Genomic DNA, 23,990 nt, shown 5'->3' with positions numbered 1-23,990 from the left:
AGCTTCTTGTGTTATGTTAGTGAAGGAATTAATTACATTTCCTTACTCTATTTTTTCACACCATTCATGATTTTCTAGACCTCTAACATATCCCCTACCCTTTAGTCATTTCTTTTCCAAGCTAAAAAGTCCCAGTCTTGTTAACCTCTCCTTATATGGAAGCTATTCCTCACCCCATAATAATTTCTGTTGCTTTTTCTGTACCTTTTCCAAATCCAGTATATGGTTTTTTTAAAATGGGGTGACCAGATCTGCCACATTATTCAAGATGACGGCATACAATTCCTTTATATAGAGGCAATATGGTATTTTGTCTTATTATCTATTCTTTTCCTAATGATTCCCAACATCTGTTAGCTTTTTCAGTGTTTAGACTGCCACTGCACATTGAACGGATGTTTTCAGGGAACTATCCACAGTAATTCCAAGATCTCTTGAGTGAGAACAGCTATTTTAGACCTCATCATTTTTTTAATCTATAGTTAGGATTATATTTTCCCATGTGCATTACTTTTCACTTATCAACACTGAATTCCATCTGCCCTTGTGTTGCCCAGTCACCCAGTTTTGTGAGATCCCTTTGTAACCAGCTTTGGATTAGTCCCTCTTCTCCCCTTTTTCAAGAACGCATAAGTTTAACAGCAGTTATACCAGCAGCACAACACTCATTCCTACTCTCTTTTCCTCCTATCATTTAAATGGAGTACCTGGCAATGTTTTCACAATGATCTAATGATCCTTCAATTACTGGAATGCCCAGCCTTGTGTTAGTCTTAATCACCTGCCTCTCTCTTTTTATAACAAACTTCCTGCCCCAAAGGCAAAGCTACCAAGCAGATTTAAAACTAATAAAAGGAAGTTCTTCTTCACACAGGGCACAGCCAAACTGTGGAACTCCTTGCCAGAGGAGGCTGTGAAGGCTAGGACTATAATAGAGTTTTAAAAAGAGCTAGATAAATTCATGGAGGTTAGGTCCATAGAAGGCTATTAGCCAGGGGGTAAGGAATGGTACCCCTGGCCTCTGTTTGTCAAAGGCTGGAGAAGGATGGCAGGAGACAAATTACTCTATCATTGTCTTTGGTCCACCCCCTCTGGGGCACCTGACACTTGCCACTCTCAGCAGAAAGGATACTGAGCTACATGGACCTTTAGTCTGACCCAGTATGGCCATTCTCAAACTCTGTTGCATTTAAGAACTGCCGCTGGAGCCAGGGCATGCAGCTTTAAGCAGACCTCAAGTATGAAATCTAGAGATTCCAATTTCTGGGGTTGGGGAGCTACTGCCACCCTTAGACCCCCATAAATGGCACCCTTGCCCAGCAGCCAGAAATATCAGGGGGGTGAAAGGGATCCAGATCACTCAGATCTTGTCCCCAACAACTAAGCTGGGGGAACAGGGGAAGAAAAGCCACCAGTTCCCTATCTGGCAGTCATAGAGCAGCAAGACAGAACTACGGGCATGAGAGGTGCATGGTTCTTCCTGCCCCTTCTGCTCCCTGCCCAGGCCTGGCTACCAGGGACAGGAGCTGAGCATGCCTAGTGGTAGATGCAGTGGGAGAAGGACAGTCTCTTGCCTTCCATCCCACCCACAGTTAGGCTCAGCAGAAAAATGGGGTGAGACTTGACACTACATGCCCCTCCTATACATCGTCTTATATTCCTTTTTAGCTTTAGCATGAAGCCTACATTTCAATAATGATTTTGCAATAAATGGCTGCTATAAGAATACCACTTCCTTATTTTATTACCATCAACATTCCCATATAGTATACCAGAAAAATCAATTTTTACAGATTTGTTTTTATTCACCGACAACTGCTCAGTTACAACATGTTTCAGCAAGACGAGCAAAATCCGACCAAGACTTAGATTCCTCTTATTCTACCATCAGTCATGCCACCAGTCTCCCACACTCTCTATGGACTTTGTTCAGTAATGGACTTGCCAATAAAACACACGCATAAATACAATCATTTTGGAGTGTGTGTGTGTGAGAGAGAGAGACATTCCGAGCTGCAGTCTAGACAAGTAAGAGCTTATGCCACCATATGCTCTGCAATCTTTGGTGCCTCATAATGCTTTTCTCCTGTAGCTCCCAATCTGGGTCCCCCCATAAATAGTCACACAATATGCAGGTCACATACCCTAAATTTCTGTGTATGACTTCAACCCATCAACACTCCAGTTAGCATTCTGACTTTCACCAGCCTGGGTTACCACTGTCAGGGTAACTCCGACATACTTCCACTGCTGGATTTTCTCCAAAAAGTGTTCTGCATTGTCTAGCCCATTCCTGGACAGTTCAGATAAGTTCACTGCTCCTGTAACGGGTTGATATGCAACAATTTGCTACTTTAACCAGAATTACTCAAACAATTTAACACAGTTTATTTAATGACAAATTTTAAGTATAAAGGGCATTAAAGAAATGGTCACAAGAAAAATAATTATAAAACTCTTTTTAGAACTAAAATTTAACAAGCTATACTTGGCTCAAGGTGTAATCTTTACCACATATTTCCACCAACAGTGCAGGTCAGAATACCTCCCCACATCCAAAAGCTAGTTCCTTTGTCTCCTCAGGTGAAAGACAGCAAGAGAGAGATGGGGAGAGAAAGAAAGATAAAATGTGTGTTGTTTTTTTTTATCCTACTTTTATAGTCTGGTCACCTTTTGAAAAGCATTTTCCTGAGGGTTACACTGCATCGAATTCCTTCTCATTGTGAGGACAACGATAGGGAGTCTTGTGGTGAAAGAGGCTCCATAGTTTTTGGTTACTGATCTGTTCCTGCTCCCTTCTGTTGCTAAAGAATGGCCACTTGACAGGTGATTGCCAATCAACTTTGATATCACCTGGTGAAGGCATTTGCTTGACCTTTGTCTTTGAGGAACAGGAATATCCCTATTGATGTGTCTGCTAAACAAATTTCAGTCATAATTTCAGCATATGTTCATATTTTACATACTGTATATTGTTGCTACACGTTTTATTATATTATTGATTAGTAACTAATTAGTTTCAAATGATACCCCACCAGGCATATTTTGGAGAAATATTAGTACAATAGTGTGCAGGATGTGAAGAGAGGGTTCATTAGGTCTCAGTGTATCATCCAGGATTTTGACAGAGATACAACACAGTATCCAGGACATGGACCCTGAAACTATCGGATCACTGATAGAAAGGCCCTATAGCAACAGCCAGAATGGGAAAAAGGAAAATAACGTTAATCAATACTTCTGTCATCTGAGGGTGGGAGGAATGAAACAAGAAACTGAAAGGGTTTCTCTTTCTGGAAATTCTGAAGCATTTTTGTTCTTTGTCCCTATGTGTTCCAATGTGAGGATGATAAAAACAGGTCAGTAAGAAATCTTCCAGACCACAAGGCAATAAAAATTGCACAATCAGACTCAGTAATGAGTTCAACAGATGGGAGGGCATAATTCAGAAGAGATTTATTGGTAACCCAATCACCTAACAAGTTAGCTATGTTTTCTGTTCATGGAGGATATCACAGCTCTTCTTCAAGTAATCTATTTGCTTCCTAACCAATTTAGGTTGTATTTGAAAAGTATGACTTTCATAGGTATGTTTTGGTTCCTGGCTATCCAAGAGAAACCCAGCTTTCTTATGTACTGTTACAAAAGCAGAGATCAACTGGATGGGTTTTACTGACATCCATGTCTTAAGCATTCAGCCATTAAAATACAAGAATCTCTCTTGGAGAGTCCTCTGCTCTAGAACTTCTCTTCCATGCTGCTATGGAAGAGCCTGCATCTGTCAGCCTTGGTGAAAGGTTAATGTATTTACTTGGACATCTATCTGAGGGGAAGAAGTGTAGGGAAACTAAGTATTGTTCCAGGGCAGGAATCTACCTGGGTTGACATCTGCTAGCAAAGAATGTTCATTGTTTTTAATTTGTTCAGGCACACTTTTTGCATTTTAAACAGAGGAAAAAATTATAGGATATGCTAGATACTATACACATTACACAGGTAATGATTAGAAATCTATATTGTCAAAACACCACAGTTCTGTTTGTTTTTAAAATATTTTAATAATTATATTTCCTCTGTATATTTGTTATTGGAAGCTGATGACAAAATTGCTTTAAATGATCTGAAACAATGCGCACAATTATAAAATAACTTCAGCTCTAGTGGCAAATATTTCAGAGAAAAAGTCCTTGAAAACCAGGCACTACCTTGTACATGTCCCTTAGTACCAGCAAAGCACAAACCTAAACTAGCAATGGGCAACTCTGAAAAGGATCAGAGTTCAGCTTAAATTCTGATAAGCAACCAAACATTCAACTCCTTCACAAAGTTTCTCATGTATGTGAAATTTGGCTGGACGTTGCTTAGAAACAGGGACCTCATTTTTTTACTCGAGACCCCTTTTTCACCATTCTGGAAAAATAAAAGTCTTAAAGTAGGAATAAGTATAATAAACATAATTCAACAGAAGAACGGCCATACTGGGTCAGACCAACAGGTCCATCTAGCCTTGTATCCTGTCTGCCAACAAGGGCCGATACCAGATGCCCCAGAGAGAGGGAACACAAGATCCTCATGAGATCCCTCTCCCGTCACCCATATCCAGACAAACAAAGGCTAGGGACACTATTCCTACTCATCCTGGCTAATTCATATCCAGCTGAAAACCCTTTATGTGTTCACATTGGTGTGAAGGTGCTTTCATGTATACAAGAATCAAAGGCTTACTCGCTAGAACCTTAAACAATCCGAATTTTCAAATACTATAATATTTCAAACAAACGTGGCTTAAATTCACATCTACTACAATGTAAAAAAAAATCCTATATAAAATAAAGCCTGCGGGCCTTGGCTGAATTTGCCAGATGTCTTTCAATGTTCTAAACTTAGTGCTCTCTCTTTCCCAAGCCCTCCTTTTTGTGTCCCAGGATTGACTCCGTTGATTTTGCTCTCTTTATCCCAGTGTTTAGGGTGGAAAAGGAATAATAGAGAATGGCATTTATTGATAATGAGGTGCACAATGAGGATTTGATTCAATCCATATTTCGTTACACTCTGGTTTTGGGTTAAGTGGAACCCGCTGGCTTTATCTTTTATCTAAAATAATGCTACCACTTCAATGCAACTGTTAAGATTTAGGATTAAAAAAAGTGGGTTATATCTCTTTTAGGAGAGAAGTAAGTGGATACACACTGGTTTAATAACTTCTGGCACTTAATTATATGGCACACACAGTTCGTACAGAATTACAGCTGTGATTAGAGATAGGACAGCACAAAGGCCAAAACTTTAGCTGCAGCTCTTCAAGTACAGATTTAGGAGTTTAATTTCATGCACTGACATTTGGGCACATCAGTATCTCAACATGCCCCTGAGTACCCACTACTTCCATCAGCTTCTACAGGAGCTGCTCTGAAAACTAGGCCTCATCCTGATATGTAAATAGATGCTTATATGCCCAATTTTAGGCACTCAAGTTTAAAAAGATTGTGTCTGAACCTAAACTCAGTAAAGTACATGTGACCGTTTTTTTCTCTGTTGTTCAAGAGCTAGGGTTGCCAGGTGTCCGGTTTTGAACTGTATTTGAGCTTTTTGTTTGGGAAACAAATTGAGAAAATATAAATGAGAAAAAATAAATGTCCAGTATTTTCTAAATAAGATGTAATGTAGATTGTGATGTAATATCAAGCGTGTCCGGTATTTTTGTTGAAACCATCTGGCAACCCTATCAAGAGCTCTAAAGAACAACTGAACCTCACCCCAGGATTTCTTCTGCTATGTGCATTATGGGAATACAGACCCTTCCATAAGCAGCCAATAGGTCCTGTCAGATTTTACAGGGGTACAAGTTAAGGAAGAGTGATTATGCTAGCCCTTTCACAGAAAGTTTTTTTCCCCAGCATGGAATAGCAATAACACTATGCCAGGCCATGTTGGAACATAGCTCAGGGGTAGATACATATTAATAGGCACAGGCTCATTACTTAACTTGGATTCTGATATTTTTTGATTAGGCTGGGTACTCACAAAACACCAATGTTCATATTTGTCTTAGATGAGTTTAAATATGGTCCCAAATGTTCAAACTCATATATAGCCCATATTACAGACACATTTTAAAACACAGCTGCAGAAACATAAACAACTCCATCGCATACAAAACTAAATGCTTAAGCTTTGCAAAACTCAGAAAATCAAAAGCACTGTAACAAAACTGTGAAACTGCCTATTTTTTACATGTGGACTCCAAAATACAGCTGTGAAAAATTACCTTAAAGAGAGTATCATATTCTGTTTCTAAGGGTCATACTTTGTCCTTTTCAAAATGTTAGTAATCGAAAAGGATGAGATGATTAATGAACTAGGGAAATACAACCTAGATGAAGCTACTAAAAGGTGGGTGCATAAATGGTTGGATAACGGTTCCCAGAGAGTAGTTATCAATGGTTCAAAGTCATGCTGGAAGGGCATAATGAGTGTGGTTCCGCAGGGATCAGTTTTGGGACCAGTTGCCTAGTTCTGTTCAATATCTTCATCAATAATTTAGACAGTGGCATATAAAGTACCTTATTAAGTTTGCAGATGACACCAAGGTGGGAGGGGTTTCAAATGCTTTGGAGGATAGGGTCATAATTCAAAATGATCTGGACAAATCGGAGAAATGGTCTGAGGTAAACAGGATGAAATTCAATAAGGACAAATGCAAAGTACTCTACTGAGGAAAGGACAATCAGTTGCACACATACTGAATGGGAATCAACTGTCTAGGAAGGAGTATTGTGTAAAGGGATCTGGGGTCATAGTACCACAAGCTAAACAGGAGTCAACAGTGGGACACTGCTACAAAAAAATATCAAACATTGTTCTAGGATGTATTAACAGGAGTGTTGTAAACAAGAAACGATAAATTCTTTCACTCTACTCTTCAATGATTAAGCCTTAACTGGAATTCTGTGTCCAGTTCTGGGCATCACGTTTCAGGAAAGATGTGGACAAATTGGAAAATGTCCAGAGAAAGGCAACAGAAATATTAAAGATCTTGAAAACATGACTTATGAGGGAACACTGAAAAATTTGTGGTTCTTTAGTCTGGAAAAGAGGAGAATGAGAGGGAACATGATAATAGCTTTCACATATATAAAAAATAGATGCAAGGAGAAGGGAGAAAAAATATTCTCCTTAACTACTGAGGATAGGACAAGAAGCACTGGGGGCTTAAACTGCAGTAAGGGAGATTTAAGCTGGGCATTAAGAGGAAAATCTTGCCCATGAGGGCAGGGGACTAAACTTGACCACCTCCTGAGGTCCCTTCCAGTTCTATGATTCTAGAATTTTTACACAGATCTCTTTCCATTAAGACCTTTCTCCACAATAACTTTTTCTATGTGGTGGTTGTTTTGTAGAAATTTTTGCTTTGATTTCATCCTACTGTAGCGCTGGAATTGGAATTTTGTAACTAATAAATCAGTTGTAATAAATGTATGTTAGGGTATGTCTACACTACCCCGCTAGTTCGAACTAGCGGGGTAATGTAGGCATACCGCACTTGCAAATGAAGCCCGGGATTTGAATTTCCCGGGCTTCATTTGCATAAGCGGGGCGCCGCCATTTTTAAAACCCCGCTCGTTCGAACCCCGTGGAATGAGGAGTAACGGTAGTTCGAATTAGGAAGCCTAGTTCGAACTACCTAGTTCGTGCCCCGTGTAGCCGTCCTGCACGGGGTTCGAACGAGCGGGGTTTTAAAAATGGCGGCGCCCCGCTTATGCAAATGAAGACCGGGAAATTCAAATGCCGGGCTTCATTTGCAAGTGCGGTATGCCTACATTACCCTCCTAGTTCGAACTAGGAGGGTAGTGTAGACATACCCTTATAGCAAAAGGTTTGGATTAAACTTACATACAAGATGTAGGCCTCACATAGGGCCAGGTAGCTTTGTTAATTTAGCTCCAGCTCTGTTTGACGTTAGCATGTTAAAGTAAAGGGATGGAATATTATAATACATAGTGATGTTAGTGTTAGTAAGGCCTTGTAGTAGATAGAAAGAAGTTTAATGTTTAAAGACTTTGTAACTTAGTTGAAGTGACTTAGAAGTACCCCTTTGTTCCATGCTGCAATTCTGTAAATATTCTGTATGTGTGAATGAGCAAGAGAATGTTTTAGGAGAGATAAGTGTGAAGGCTACTGCATGCTCAAATGGTCAGAGGAGGGGCTGAGGACTTAGAAGCACCAAATAATTATCAACTAAGTGAAAGAACTCAGAAGACGCATACTACCCGAGCAGATTGACGAACCATGAAGCTAGAGGCAAGCACCCCTTGATAGGGAACCAATCACAACTTTCGCTGGAAAGACAACACCCCCAAGGCGTTGTCAGCATACTGATATCAGATGACTGCGAGAACAATGTCTTCCCAATAAGCACGTCATAGGAAGATTGATTGTGATGCTGAATGACCGATTAAGGCCTGACAAGGCAAAATGCATAGACTTGCATGGAAGGAAAGTCCGGTTAAAGAAAGGGTGTCTTGTATGGTTCTTCGGGTTCTGTCCTGATAAGATCAAGACCAGGAAGGGCATCAGTCCAGACTGACATGAACCCAGCTCTTTCCTCGCACCCGACCTATCTGGCCCGACTGGTAGCTATTCCATCGGGGTGGGAGGGTGGGGTGTGTGTGTGTGTGTGAATGCATATGCTACTTTGTTATATTATCAATAAATGTGGCGTGTTGCCTTGTCCCCCTGAAAAAGATCCCGTGTGCTTCTTTTAAGCATAACACTGCTTTCTAGTGACAGTACTGTCTCTAAGGAGCTTTTCCCACTGGTTGCTATACTGAGTTTTTATAGTACTAGCTTGAGTTCCATCCTGTTGTTTTCATATTCCAGCCTCTCTCCGTTTAAATTGTCACAGTTGCTTAGTTCCATCATGTCTCTTTTCAGTACATAGCATCCCATTTCTGCAATATCATGTATATAAACCAAACACATAACTCTCCCTTTTGCAATTTTCTCCTTCTTGTCACCATTCCTATTAAGTTCATGGAAGAGCTGAATAATAAGGGAGAAGTTCATTTTTCTGTGGTTTTACTCATGAGCAATCAACTGGTCTGTTCTGAAAGAAATTCAACTGGTTCACTTCATGAAAGATTATACTGAACTAGATCAAAATCTTCAAAGTGGTGTTTGGGCAACACAAAATCCTGAAATAAAGAGTTCAGTGTACACATCCTTGAAAGTGCTGTTCGTGTTTCATAGCTGGGGATGGGAGAACTGCTTCAGATGAAATAATATGTTCCTCTCTCACTCCCATCCTATTTTTTACATAGTTCTATATGGTGTACACTGCACTGTTCAGAACAGTAGATGTGCCATTTGAGTTATTAAGTCCCCATCTCTGAAAGCTTACACTCTTAAGGCACTAGCAATTAAAATACAACTCAGATCATGTACAATGGAGCAGAAAGTTTTTCAAAATTTGTTTGATGTAAGATAGTGAAGGAAACAGGGAGCTTAACTAGGGACCCTAGCTTATTTTTATACCAAATTTGAAAGAAATCTTTTGAGATTTTAAAAATTTCAAGTTACGTTGTTGTTTTTTCTGTTCTAGGACCAGAACTAGAGGGGATAACTATCTCACCTCCAACCAACTCTCAGCTTCCCTGTGGACTTGACAGTTTTACCTGTAGAAACCCTGCTAATCTTTCACAGCAGCTTCTTCTGTCTCAAGCCACTAGGGGAGTTAGGGGGATCAATAGCCCAGGGAGTAGAATTTGCAGCCCCAGTTCTCCATGAAAGTTCACACATTTCCAATTTTTTCCTGTGTCCTTCCTATGCCCTTCCTCAAAAAATATTTCCATTGTGCCGGAACTGATCTCATTGAATCAGAATCTCCTTGGCTACATGATCAAGCTATATGCAAAACTACCCCTTGCTCCCAAAACTAAAACCCCAATTCTGACACAGAGCTAGGAGGCAAAACACTCCTTGTTCCTATATGTTGCATGTTTCATAGATATTGTGCTCCCAATACACAGAATAAAGGGTCCACCTGAAATCCAGTTCATAATTCTTGCTACACTCCTAGGCCAGCCCAATTCAAAAGGTGCTTTTACTCCAGATAAACTTGCCATGTGAATAGTCTATACACATAGCACAGTTACAGTCACCAAATTCCATTGAATTAATATTTTTGATCACCTATTAATCGTAACTAAAAATAAATCTTATAAAAGTATTTATACATCAATCTCAAAATGCTTTATAAATATGATTTGTGCAACAAAACACTCTTGTGAGTTAAAGGACAATGTACTCACCATTTTACCAATGAAAATTCTCGCAGGCAGAAGTTACAGTAAAACTCCACTGGTCCAGCACTCCTGATGGTCCAGAACCATCTGGAACCTGGAAGTGCTCCGGGAAGCTGGACAGTTGGAGCTGCTCTGCCCCCGGCTTCCCCAACTCAGCAGCTGCTGAAACTGACCAGCAGCGGCTGACTTGGGGAAGTCTGAGGCAGAGCAGCTGGGGTGCTGCCGGGTTGGTCCTGCAGCACCAAGGGGCGTATCCCCCCCACTCCACCCCAGACCCCTCATAGCCCCCCCTTCCGATAGTCCAGCATATCTGATAACCCAGCACCCCCTGGGTCCTAAAGGTGACAGATTATCAGAAGTTTACTGTATATGACCATCCAAGCTACTACCTAAAATTAGTAGCCAAGTCACAAGAAGAATCCAGAAATCTTTATTCCTAAAACACACTCTCACCACAGGCAATACGAGTAAAATTTTCAATACCTAAGTGAATAAGGAGCCTAATCCCATTAAGTTTTAAGTGCTTTTAAAAATATTTTACCCTTTTTCTCTAATTAATGCAAAAAGAACATAATTGCTTTTCTAAAATGAACTATAATAATCCTGCTTTTTCTAAGTTAAAAATGTGTCACTTCTGCAAATAACTTATTCGTTATTACTATGATGCACCATTACTTTATTATGCAGTACAGTCATAATAGAAAAATAATAAAGCTTCACTAAACAGTATGGAATTATTTAAAGAAGGAAATAGTAATTATTTTCCTAATTTTTTTCATAAAAGTAGAATTTGCTAAAAGCACTCCATGTAGTGTCATAATTATTAGTAATAGCACACCCTGCTAATGTGTTCCTGCAATTTACAGTCCATTACTTGCAGAAATAACATGTGACAAATCTGTTTCAAAAAAGTTACACATTTTCTGCACAGCAAGTATACTTCAATAAAATCACTGGCAATCACTGAATTTCATGTTTGCCAATGAAGATAAAGAGCAAAACCTTTTTAAGTAAAGCCTCAGAGGCATCTTGTGACCTTCATCCATTCATGGTGAAGACTGATATCCTAGCTGTAACTGACATCTCATGTTTTACTAAATACTTTATTGAAGTCCATCGCTCTCTGTATGCAAAGAAAAACACTTCTGATATATTATAGAGCTATATACTCGACATCTTATAGCCAAGCATATTGATATGTATCACTGCTGTTGGGTGATAAAATTATACCTTGGCCTATACAAAATGACAAGGAGCATAAGCTCTCTCCTTCATTGCACTGACTACTCACATTGCCAGCCAGAGCACAGGGAGAGCACAGGCTGCACAACTTTCCCCACTTCTGTGAAGGCTGGTAGGGAATGGAAGGGCAGTGACCATGGACTAGGATAACAGTACAATCTTCCTCTTGCACATCATTACACACTTTTTTTTTTTTAACTTAAGCAGAGTAATATAGCAATTACAGTGTGCTAACTGAAATATTCTCTTGGTATCTGCAGGTAGGCCCAAGGCCCTGAGCTAAGCCCGCTCCCTTAGTTAAGGCTCTCAGTTGCAGCCCCTAAAGCCCCTTTCTTAATCTGGCCATGCATCCGGGGATTAAAATAGATCGAATCAGGGGTCATGGGGAGGATCTCTGCACACTTAGCTATAAAGAAGGGGGATATCAGGGGAGAGGGAGGGTACTATTTACCCAAGACAGGGAAAGGATAGGACACTCCCTTTTGCTTTTACCAAGGAAAAAAATAATTGAATTTTCCTTACATTAGCCCATCCTATAAATCATCTTGGTGTATGGCTCGAGCCAATAGACCACAGAAAAAAGAGGAATCTAAGGGGACCTAGTGACAATATTCTATTGTCTTGAGGATAAGGTCAAAGCCTACTGGATTATCTAGTCCATCTTTAATTTCTGTTATCAGTAGCAGAGTGGTAAATCTAATAGCATGAGGGGTATTTCTGATGATGGATAGTTACTCTGTATTTGCATTAGCACAATATAAATAAAACTATTTCTCCTCCAGCACCCAAAATCTTTTTGCTTACATGTCTGGTATAATCCAGCAAATTTGTGAGCATCAAATAACTGTATACTAGAAAACTACAGCTGTCAGGAGGCAGAAATGATTGGCAGAGGATGTAACATGAAACCTGAGGCTACACCTATTGAGTCTATGCAAATGCAACGGGCCTTGTTAACTTTCCAAGTATCCCAGGTTTAATTTAAAACCAACTGACAGCTTACAGAGCTTTCAGTAAGGAGAAGCAATTTATATAAGGGCCATGATAGCCCAAAAAAACCCAAAACAAAAACAAAAACAAATCCCACAACCTTTAAGTGCACCTATCTTTACCAGAGCTAAAGACATTCTGCATGCTTTATTATTTTACCAATTTTTAAATGAAGCATTTTAAACCTACTGTTAATCCTTTGATAAATTTTCTTCCCCCATATACACCATTTTTAATTAGACTTAATCCTAAAGATCCAACTTATAGCTAAAACAAACACTGAATACTTACACTAATTCAAAATGTGTCTTAAAAGCAAATAACCTGAAATCTGATTTAAAAAAAATAGTCATGCAGTATGCTAGAAGGAATAAGCTACATAGTGCATCCGCCATTATAATAACTAAGTATGCAATAATGAATCAGGGAGTATCTTTACGCTCCAAAAACATCACTGACAAAATAAGGAGTGATGAGTAAGACTGCATTTATGCAAGTAAGAAAGGTTTGCAGACATAAAAAACAAACAGTACCTGTCGAAGGTCCAGTGTAATTGTAACATGATGATATTCTATTCCATTCTGGATACTGGGACTCTGCCACCAAGTGTTCTTCCCATCAATTGCATTAGTTATTGGATGGCGTTCTATGGGACCATTGGCAATATGCAAAAGAAAAACATCTTTAGAATAGCCAGCAGTGGTTTGGTGGTAGCATTTAGTCAAAACAGCATGTGAGTAGAATACTGTACATAAAAGAACTTCCATGAGTTTGTTGGTTTTATGGCACAGATTGCAATCTGTTCTAATGGTGAACTGCAAACCTTTATTATGAAGTATAAAAAAGACTTTTTAAACCTCCAAATCTGTAACAGAATACAAGCACAGACTTAAAGAGAGAAAATAGCACATTAAAACAAAATAACCAATCATCTGTTTGTCTTTCACTTTTGAAAAAAGGCCTGAATTTAATATTATGTTTTCCTTGCAACTTCCAAGGGTATCACAGTCAACTAAACCAGCATTTCCAGGCACATAGTTTGAGATCAGGAGTGTGAGCCAGTGTGACGAACACAAACCAGGAATTTGGGACTTGAAGGCAGGAGAAGGAGAAATTACTGTGGTTGGTTTGGTAATATATGTGTTTGGAAGGCATAGGCAATCAAGCAGTTTTCATGCAGAAATAAATTCCATTCTATTCTACACAGAGCTAATCTAGGGATCATCACTGTGTTATCTGAGTGTTAATATGAATAGCAAACTGCTAAGTAAAATTCATTCTACTATAAAAGGTTGTCCTCAAGACCCTATGAACTATTTAGGCCCTCTTATGGCACTCAGAAGGTGAGGGGATTTGCTTGCACTCTTTGGCTTAGTCTACACTGCAGGGTTTTTGCGCAAGAAGCCTTTTGCGGAAGAGATCTACTGCAAAAACTTCTTGCACAAAAGTGCATCCAGACCTCAAAATGCATCGCAAAAGTGAAGTGCTTTTGTGCAAGAGAGAGTCCACACTGCATGGAAACTCTTGCGCAGGAAAGCTCTGATGGCCATTCACAATGCCACACCTGCCTTTCTGCACAAGAGTTGTAGCGCAAAGAAGAGTTATTCCTTGTGGGGAGAGGAATAACTGTACTGGCAAAAGCCCTCTGTTCTGCCAATTTTCTTGCGCAAAAACACACTTGAGGTGTGGACGCTCTGCTGGGTTTTGCGCAAATACCTTGTAGTGTAAACATAGCCTATGAATTCAGGTAAATGTCATTTAGTAATTGCAAAAAAAGCATTTTCACTCTACATGTTTCAGGAGGCTCTGCTCCTGTACATACAGGATAGTAGCCTGCCTTCAATGCAGAAGCATCTGCACCTACAGAAATCACTGATTTACCCAGGAGCAAGACTAATTCTAAGAATGAAAAGTCAGAAGGTATTTCAAAAACAATACGTCTCCTTCATTCAGCTGCTAGATATAGAAGATATTATACCCAGTCAGAGAATGTATTATTCTTGAGGTATCAAGCACCTGATAAATGTTACCCTTTTGTCTAGAATGGCTTCCTAAAAATGCACTGCTAGATATATAAAATGGGAAGAAAAAGGAGTTATTTATTGTTCTTAGATTTCTAGGGGACTAAATCAAACTGGAGAGTTTGCCGGCCATTTATTTGTTTTTAAGTTAACTCACCAGATTGAAAGTCTATTTTCTGTGGTTTCGTATCACGTCAGTTGGAAGACAGGAATCCTGCCTCATTAATGAAAGCCAGAATGTCTGAACATATTTAAAGAAACAATTAAAGTGTTTTGTGGGAGTGAGGGGAGGTGTCAGTCCTTCAAATTGCAAATGTTAGAAGTGTATTTAAATATCAAATGACTCAGTGGCACTAGTGGGCACTAGCATTTGCTTGGTATAATATTAGTGGTACAAATGGAGGTATTATTGGTGTGGGTAACTGGGAAATGTTTGCTTCAATGTGTAGTTATATTGTTAAAGAAATTAAGCGGGGAGTGTAAAACAACATCCCAGAGAAGACTTCCATCAAATACAATCGCCAGGTTTAAAGAATAGGCCAAGAAGGGAAGGATCACAAGCTGAGAGAGAGAAAGAAAGCGAGCAAGAGAGAGAGAGCTTGCTGCAGCAAGTGGCTCCAGTCTGGTCCCCAAGGGCATAGCTACAAAAAAAGGAATAAGGGATCTTTCGGAAAAGGCTTTATTTTCCGAAAGATCCCCGTCTAGACTGGCGCTTTTTTCCGGCAAAGCCCCGAGCTGAAAAAAAGCAGCAGCTTGTTTATGCAAATGAAGCGGGGGTGATTTAAATCCCCGCTTCATTTGCAATTGCGATGTGTCTAATTTGCATCCCTTTTACGTAAAAGGGATGCAGTCTAGACACAGCCCAAGAGAATGGGGCATCAAGGCTAAGTAATGTCTACCTAGGACCTTAAGGGAAATAAGAAAGTAGGTAGGGCTTCTGGTTTTAGGTTTTAACCAATCAATACTTCCAATTATTCAATAAACATGGTAAAAACTCCAGATACAGTTACTTGTATCTAAAGGTTTATCTAGAAGGTAGGATAATGTGCTCTATAGGGTGCGATTTCTAAAGCACATTAATCCAGTGCTGGGCAACCTGCAGGCCATTGGGATTCTATATGTAGCCCACAAGACATTTTGCTTACCATTGCCCACATGCTGGGTTGCCAGATTCCACTGGTTTCCACCCACAAATTTTTTTCCCTACTGGTATTACTAAAGTGACACACGTGTAAAACAAGGGCATGTGAAGTAAGGTGTTTGCTAACTGTGCAAACATTGAGGGCTCATCTAGACTACGCTAGAGTGTTGAAAGAGGATATGCAGTTCCTGTGGAATTTGCATGTCTTCTTATGATCTCACTTTCAAAAGCAAAGCTTTCGAAAGTGAAAGTAGTTTAGATGAGGGTTTTTCAGCAACCCCCGCCCCCTGTTGAAAAGCCGCTCTTCCTCAAAAAAGTAGGTTTACACGGCTTTTCGACAAAGGGGGGGATCACCGAAAAAGCCAAATCTAAACTAAACTACTTTAAACTAAAGCTCTGCTTTCAAAAGTGAGATCGTAAAAAGATATGCAAATTCCCGTGGAATTTGCATATCCTCATTCGACATTCTAGCGTAGTCTAGATGAGCCCTGACTGTGAGAATCATGCACTTCCCCCTCTTCATCCCATCAAAATGCTGCTACAGTTCAAATAGCATATCTTGCAAATTTTAGGTACACAAGTATAGTTAGTAAAACTGCTCCGTCCTAAGAGACTATTTTGGTAACGACAATCTTACGGCTTATTGAAATGAAGGCGGGCCACTTTCATAGCCCACTCACTAGCCTAGTTTGCCCATCACTGCATTAATTTGTGCATTAATTTGCCCATGCAGATCTTGCTGATGTACACTAAAGATTCCCATGTGTGCTTTATTCTGCTCGCACCAGGGAACATTGCAAAGAGATCATTCACTATAGTATATTCTATTATGTATGCACAATAGATGTGGTATAAACCCACATTTTTTGACATCTACAAAAACTCAAAAATCAATAAAAATATACTCTGAAAATGTTGCTGCATACTACTGCTATCCAAGAGCACTTGCAGGTCACAAGTCCATCGGGCTTGCTAGGTATCATGGCAGGCTACCTAAGAGATGGAATCCAGAGACCCAATTGGGGAGGGTTTGTGCCACTTCCCAAACAGAAGTGGAGGCAAGGCCTGCCACTAAAAATGTAGAGAACTGGGGGAGCAAAGGGGGAAGCCTTAGCAGGAGCAGCTTATCCAGGGACCATGACAATTAGCATTATCTCTATATTTAAAACACACACACACACACACATGCTCCAGGCATTGTCAAATCTAACAACTCTGATCATAATTACAGCCCCTGTCTTAAAATGCGTGCTTGCAAAAATCATCCATAAATTCAGCTCAGGGCTCTTAGGTGACTGTGATAGAAGTTATCTAATTGGAAAATGTGATATCAGTCTCCCCCAGCCAAACTGATATGAAATTTAGTCCTGGAAAGTAGGATTGGGAGATGAATGAACGATTAAGTATAATACACATTATGAAAGTTCATTCATAATTAATTTGAAAACATTGATTAAATGCTGGCAAGTTTTCCCTATTTAAAGAGAGAGAAAAATAATATACATTTGAAAAAGGGATGGGACTGCAGAGCTACTCCAAGGACCAACCTGACTGATAAATGACCAGGGGGATCTCACACATAGAATAAGCCCATCCCACTGTTCCTTTTAATTTGGTTTCACATGCTATTAACAGTAATTAAGGGGAGGCACACCAGACTCTCAGATTCCAAGGGGATCACTTAAAGTCTGGTTACATTACATTGTACTCTGATTATTTAAACAGAGATGACTCATTAAAGCACTTCACAGTACCAGATTAACATTATGAAAATTTTAAACTGAGATATGGTTGGCTATGAAAGAACAGACATTCTAAAACCAGACAGTTGCAGGTTAACAAGAGGGAAAGAAACACAGATCTATAGTTTGGATGTTTTAATATATAAATGAGGCTGTGATGTCTAGCTGTCAAGGATCAGTGATGCAGCAACCTAAAATCTATTCCTCATACTGTTTGGTTTCCTGTGTAAATTATTACAGATTATGCGTTATTATTAAAATATATGGCCAGTCCCAAAATGGAGGATGTGATTTTAATCATACAGGAAATTCTTCAAGAATTACCATGGAGAATAGCTGCTAATATGCTGTTCACCTCCATTACTTACAGGGCTAAAAATATGTGATTACTACCATATTGCTCTTTTAGGGTCTAGTCTTTCTTATATTCACTTACCCTTGTTAGAGGCACAAAAGTATCCTGGCACCTGATGATAATAAATTAATACTTCAAAACTGATTTATCCTGAAGATGGTATTTAAAACTATAGTAATAATTTTAGTAATTATCAATTTTAGTGTTAAAAATGAAGTATAATTAAAACTCTCAGTGGTGGTTGGGGTTCAGTCAATGAAATTCTCAACTCAATGGGAGGTGGGGAGTGGAATCACAGGCTTAAGATAAATAAAATTGGCCTTAACCACACATTAATATTTTGTATAACTATTTGCAAATCTCAAATCTTGTAGATTCATGTACCTAAATTAAGGACATAATCCTAAAATTAAGTACCTATATAAAATGGCCCAATTTTCACGTATGTCAAGCAATCACAAATTCATACGAACTCAGTGGGAGCTGCAGAACCTCTAATTATGGATTTAATTGCTCAGTATTAGGCACTCTTTGTTCTGAAGAGTTTATTTTAATTTATAGACAAGAGTTTTGCAAAGCTAGCCAAGGGAAATTTATTTTACTCTGTAATCAAGTAAATGAACTAGAGTTTATTCTTCTCCCCTGCCCAATTGCCAGTCTTCTGCTTACGAAGTCCCTAAATAGGAATGATTCACCTGAACAAAACTCCCACAGAACTGTTTTCTTAAGAGCATATCTTTTAATATAACAAAACTGCATACGTACGATGTGGAATCCTGCTTTTCTGATCACAAATACTACATTGGGGATTTCTTGTTGGTTGTCCAGGTACATGTTCAGCCAGTTTGCAATACATTTCAGCACCGTTTTCCCCACAGGTAGCATTGGTTGTGATGATAGCATTGACAGCCAAGTTTAGTACTGCTGGAAACAAGCCTGGAAAAAAACAACACAAGTGAGAACAAGATGAGTTCAGTAGCACAAACATAAATGTATATACTATATATTAAATCGTTTTAAGGCAATAAAGCTAAAGACCCAACTTTTAACGGCCATATATGTATTGAAGAATGCAATGCCCCCAACAAACACCTTTCCATTTTCCAATCTAGATTTCAGAAATCTGATGAAAGGTCACTTACTAATACTCTCACAAGTTTACTACCTTCTAAAATCTGAATACATCTGAAAACATAGTACAGTTGTGTTACCTGAAGAGCTGGGCAAAATAACTTACTCAAAGTATCATCCAAAAACTTGGTTTAATAAGCAATCCAAGCTCTCTAGTGACTGAAAACGTTGGACATTTTTTGAAGCTTTTGATACGGTCTCTCACAATGTTCTTGCCAGCAAGTTAAGGGACTATGGATTGGATAAATGGACTGTATGATGGAGAGAAAGCTGACTAGACTGTCGGACCCAACGGGTAGTGATCAACAGCTCAATGTCAGATTGGCAGTCGGTTTCTAGCAGAGTGCCCCAAGGATCTGTTCTAGGATTGGTTTTCAACATCTTCATTAATGACCAGTATGAGGGCATGGATTGCACCCTCAGCAAATTTGCAGATGACACTAAGCTAGGGGGAGTGGTAGATACACTGGAGGGCAGTAATAGGATCCAGAGTGACCTAGACAGATTAGAGGATTGGGGCCAAAAGAAATCTAATGAGGTTCAACAAGGACAAGTGTAGAGTCCTGTACTTGGGACGGAAGAATCCCAAACATTGTTACAGGCTGGGGACGGAATGTCTAGCAGTTCTGCAGAAAAGAACCTGGGGATTACAGTGGATGAGAAGCTGGATATAAGTCAACAGTGTGCCCTTGTAGCCAAGAAGGCTAATGGCATATTAAGGTGCTTTAGGAGGAGCATCGCCAGCAGATCCAGCAAAGTGATTATTCCCCTTTATTCGGCTCTGGTGAGGCCACTTCTGGAGTATTGTGTCCAGTTCTGGGCCCCCCACTATATAAAGGATGTGGAGCATTGAAGAGGGTCCAGCGGAGGCTGACAAAAATAATTAGGGGGCTGGAGCGTATGACCTATGAGGAGAGACTGAGGGATTTGGGTTTGTTTAGTCTGCAGAAGAGTGAGGGGGAATTTGATAGCAGCCTTCAACTTCCTGAAGAGAGGTTCCAAAGAGGATGGAGAAAGGCTGTTCACAGTAGTAACAGAGGGCAGAACAAGGAGCAATGGTCTCAAGTTACAGTTGGAGAGGTCTAGGTTGGATATTAGGAAAAACTATTTCACTAGGAGGGTGTTGAAGCACTGGAATGGGTTACCTAGAGAGGTGGTAGAATGTCCATCCCTAGAGGTTTTTAAGTCTCAGCTTGACAAAGCCCTGGCTGGGTAAATTTAGTTGGAATTGGTCCTGCCTTGGCAAGGGGACTGGACTTGATGACCTCCTGAGGACTCTTCCAGCTCTATGAATCACATATGTAAATTTATCTGTGAAACTTTGTACACTTTATTTTCATCTCCATTGCAGATAACCCATCTTGCCTTGCAAATACTTCATTTTGTGTATTCCATTTTCTCTGAACTACTGTTCTGTATAGATTCTTATATCACTTTCATCATAGGCGTATCTGTGCACTTTTCAATAGGTCATGCATCAATAAGACTAATATCGACACATGTGGCTCGTTCTCTCTGTCATCCTCTCCTTAGGAAGAGAACTGTGTGTGCAGTATTGTTTTGATAGTTGTAGGGGGTCTGTTTTGTGGGTTTATAATGTACATAGCTGCCATATTTATTGCACACTAGGATTATCAAGAGTGCTGAATCAAGGTCTAAATGATGAATCATGCAAAAAGCACTAAAGAGTATCAGTCCTATGAGGAGCAATCATTAAGTCAAGTCTATTCCACTTCCCACCAAATGCTGATCAAATCCAGGGAGGTGCAAGGCCACCATTTTGGGCACATGGGGAATGGGCTAGCAGCCGTGCGCTCCATGACACGGCTTGCTTTTCATCCCATTCCCCGCATGATAAAGGAATGAGGGGAAAGTGCTTGTATTCTGTGCATTCCTCTCACAATTGGCTGGTGAACTCCCTTCAACGGCCAGGTGCGAGAGGAATGCATGGAATGCTCGTACTTTTCCCTCACTCCCTTATTGTCCAGAGAATGGGTTGAAAAGCAAGCTGTGTCCTGGAGCGCATGGCTGCTGCCCTCCCTCCCCCCCCCCATGTACCCAAAATAGCCCCCTTGCCAAGGTGTAGAAAAAAATTATCTACTGAGGCAAAGTGATGTGGTGAGTTAAGCTTTCACATTAACCTTTCATGCCAGGAAACAGTTACACTTCCCCACATATTTTTGTTAAATTGCTATCAATTCAATTTAACAAAAATAAACACAGAAGGAAGTAGTTTGGGTTGGGTACAGGTCTGTTTGGAGATTTTCACCAATGTCTGTCAGCCCCTTATCTAGTATTAGACTGTTTAATCAATGGCCAATTTTAAAGAACATAAAGTTCTTTAACCTCAAAGTTTGTCAAAACTGATGTTGAAACTATTGCACATTTATGAACCTCCTTTGTTAATGACTCTCTTCTTTCTCCTAGATATACTGTGCTATTTGAATTAAACATCATGCAGCTGAATCCTTTTGATCTTCTAACTCTGTTCTCCTGACTGTCCCTGCAATTAACCTGTGTGCCATTTAATTACAGAGCTCAGTGGTCACAGTACAGTTATTTTCTGACATAAGTTAGTGACTCTCCAGCTCACTTTAAACCCATGTTAAACATATTGTTTGAGTAAGGCATCCAATTGGTTAGGTGCTTGTCCAATTTGTACAGTCAGTCAGTCAATAGCTGAGATTGTATTGAGCCCTCAGCTTGCTGCTTCTTTATAGATTACAGTCCATTTTTATTACATTTTAAAATCTATGTGGTTATACCTGTTGTATTTCTGTTCCAAGCATTCAGTGATATTTATTGCTATGTACAATAGGGCTACATGCTAAAGACAGTGTAAGCATTGCAAACACAAATGAATCATGAACAGCTGTAGAACCACTTGACTTAGAGTCTCCTTATTCCATCTTGAGGCTGTGTATTGTTGATAACAAAAAAGCCAGTGATCAGTTAGCCACAACGTGAAGACTGGCATTCTGCTCTGAGTACAGCAAATAGCTTTGTCAGATGGGAGCCCAGTGTCAGAAGAGATTGACGTATAGTACAAAAAGAATTCCAGCACAGAAGCTAGTGAAAATACCTGAGTATTGGAGAAGGTGACAGATAGCAACATAAAAGGACTACAGCATACCTGTCTCTCTTTTTTGTAAATATGTATTTACACTGTGTACACATGTTCATACATATTTTATTTATATACACATTTTATATATGCGTATGCATGCTGTGTTAAATTTACACATAAGCTACTTTGAAACCTACTCGTGAAAAATAAGAGCTAGGTATTTTATTTATATATTATATTTATTATTAATTGTTGTTATTTTTAGGCAGAGCCTGCTTAATCATCATGTAATATCAAACTTTGCCTATAGTTGTACAGATACAACATCATTAACTGTGGTGCATCCCAGAGCAAAAGTTGAACCACAGTTTTACCCATTATCTGCATAAACAAAGACAACTATTGTTAGAAGTTGTTCAATAAAGATACAGTGTTAAGGTCCAAGTGCTTCAGAGAGAAGAAAACTTGTTACCTTCAATTCCCTGCTGACTCATGAGAATGGAGCTGACTGGAAGAGCACAGAAGTTGCACAAAATGCATGTGTACTTCTGCCACATACCCAGCTCTTGGGGCTTGTTACTAGTGAGCGGTACAGCTTTAGAGCAAGGATTTTATCACAGTTGATAAACATGCATTTGAATGCTGTTTAACGCAGGCAGCCTTTCTTTTCAAAGACTGTTGGTTATTTTTTCATTTAGATTTCCATTTTAGAACAGGAAGTCTAATTTCACATTACATAGGCATGCCAACAAGTTGAGTGTAAGGCCTCACAAATTCAATCTGTCCCAACTAGGGAGGTAAAAGCCTACAAATCAGTTTACCAGTTAAACATTTGATTAACCTAATGTTTAATCAGTTAACTGACAGTCATGAATAGGAGCTAATAAGGAGAGTCTGATTTACCTGGAGAGTGAGGAAAGGGTTAAGCAACTCTGGAGATGCACCTCAGGGAGGGGGCTTTGGGCATTCAGCCAAGGAAATGCAGATAATCTCAAACCAAGAAAGGGCTGGGTTTTTTTTTCCTCTCTCTTCCTTGATTTTAGACCAGAGAAGTTTTTTCCCCAGGTAGCAGAAGAGATGGGCTCTCCCAGGAACTGACTCCTTGAAATGTGTAAGTAAGGAAAAGTTTAGATAGCCCGTCAGATTTTATTGTTTTCCTTATTTGGGGGTTTGGAATCATGTCTGAGATGGTCAATTGTTTTTCTCTTTTGTAACTAAGGATAACAGCCCAGGGATTTGCTCTGAGACTATTTCAATCCATGGCTTTTAACACATAGTCATTTACTATGCTTGCAACAGTAGTCTTGTTTTAATAATAAAAGTGTTTTCTTTTTGTTTTGGTTAACCGGTATTGGTTGATTTTTGTGTATGTGTCCTTAAACCTATGTGCCTGCATTACCTGGGAGAAGCAGAGCCCCATTGTTCTCTGAAGATTACATCTGCTTGTTTTCCCAACTCTAAGCAAAAACAAGGGGGGGAGGGGCAGAGCTTTACCTCAGGGAGGGGAGTTCAAGTGGTCTCTTCCCTGGAAATGGCTTTGTTTATTTATTTTTTATTTACACTTGAAGGTGGCAACAAACCGACCATCTTTCTTTTGGGGTTTCAGGGAAACTGAGACCGGACCACTTTGTTTCTGGGAGTTAGAGAGACAGCTTCTTACAGAGTTTATTCTGCTAGCCAGCCCCCATATCTATACTCAAAGTGCCAGGTGGGGGAATTGAGCCGTGACACCGACTAAGCAGGCTCCTGGCCCTGGGACTGAGGATGCTGACACTGGAAGGCTCCTGGTCCCGGCACTGGGACTGCCACCAGCTCCTGGTCCCAGGTCACCACTGTGCCTGACGCAGGCCACGGATGGGGGGCTGTTCCTAGACACCAGTTAACCAGTAAAGCATCATTTGGTATGGTACCATTAATTGGTTATCTGTTCCTGTCCTTAGTCCCAACTTCTAGTCCCTTGTTTATGTATACTGAAAGCTTTTCGGAGAAAAAACTGT

The 23,990-nt window shown here is 39.8% G+C and overlaps 1 protein-coding gene across 5 annotated transcripts in view; it reads right to left on the bottom strand.

Annotated features, from left to right (window-relative positions):
* Positions 1–23,990, bottom strand: part of LAMA2 (laminin subunit alpha 2) — a 503,865-nt gene that overhangs the window by 340,042 nt on the left and 139,833 nt on the right. For all 5 annotated transcript variants that reach the window (XM_075924139.2, XM_075924141.2, XM_075924140.2 and 2 more), the window contains exons 2-3: positions 18,561–18,731; positions 13,070–13,182 (exon numbers count right to left, since the gene is read on the bottom strand). In XM_075924139.2, coding sequence (XP_075780254.2) covers positions 13,070–13,182; positions 18,561–18,731 — 284 coding nt within the window. The remainder of the gene's footprint in view (positions 1–13,069; positions 13,183–18,560; positions 18,732–23,990) is intronic.

Source organism: Pelodiscus sinensis, chromosome 3, assembly GCF_052426305.1.
Source record: "Pelodiscus sinensis isolate ZL-2025 chromosome 3, ASM5242630v1, whole genome shotgun sequence".
Classification (NCBI taxonomy): Eukaryota; Metazoa; Chordata; order Testudines; family Trionychidae; genus Pelodiscus; species Pelodiscus sinensis.
This window is presented reverse-complemented; position numbering and strand designations above follow the sequence as displayed.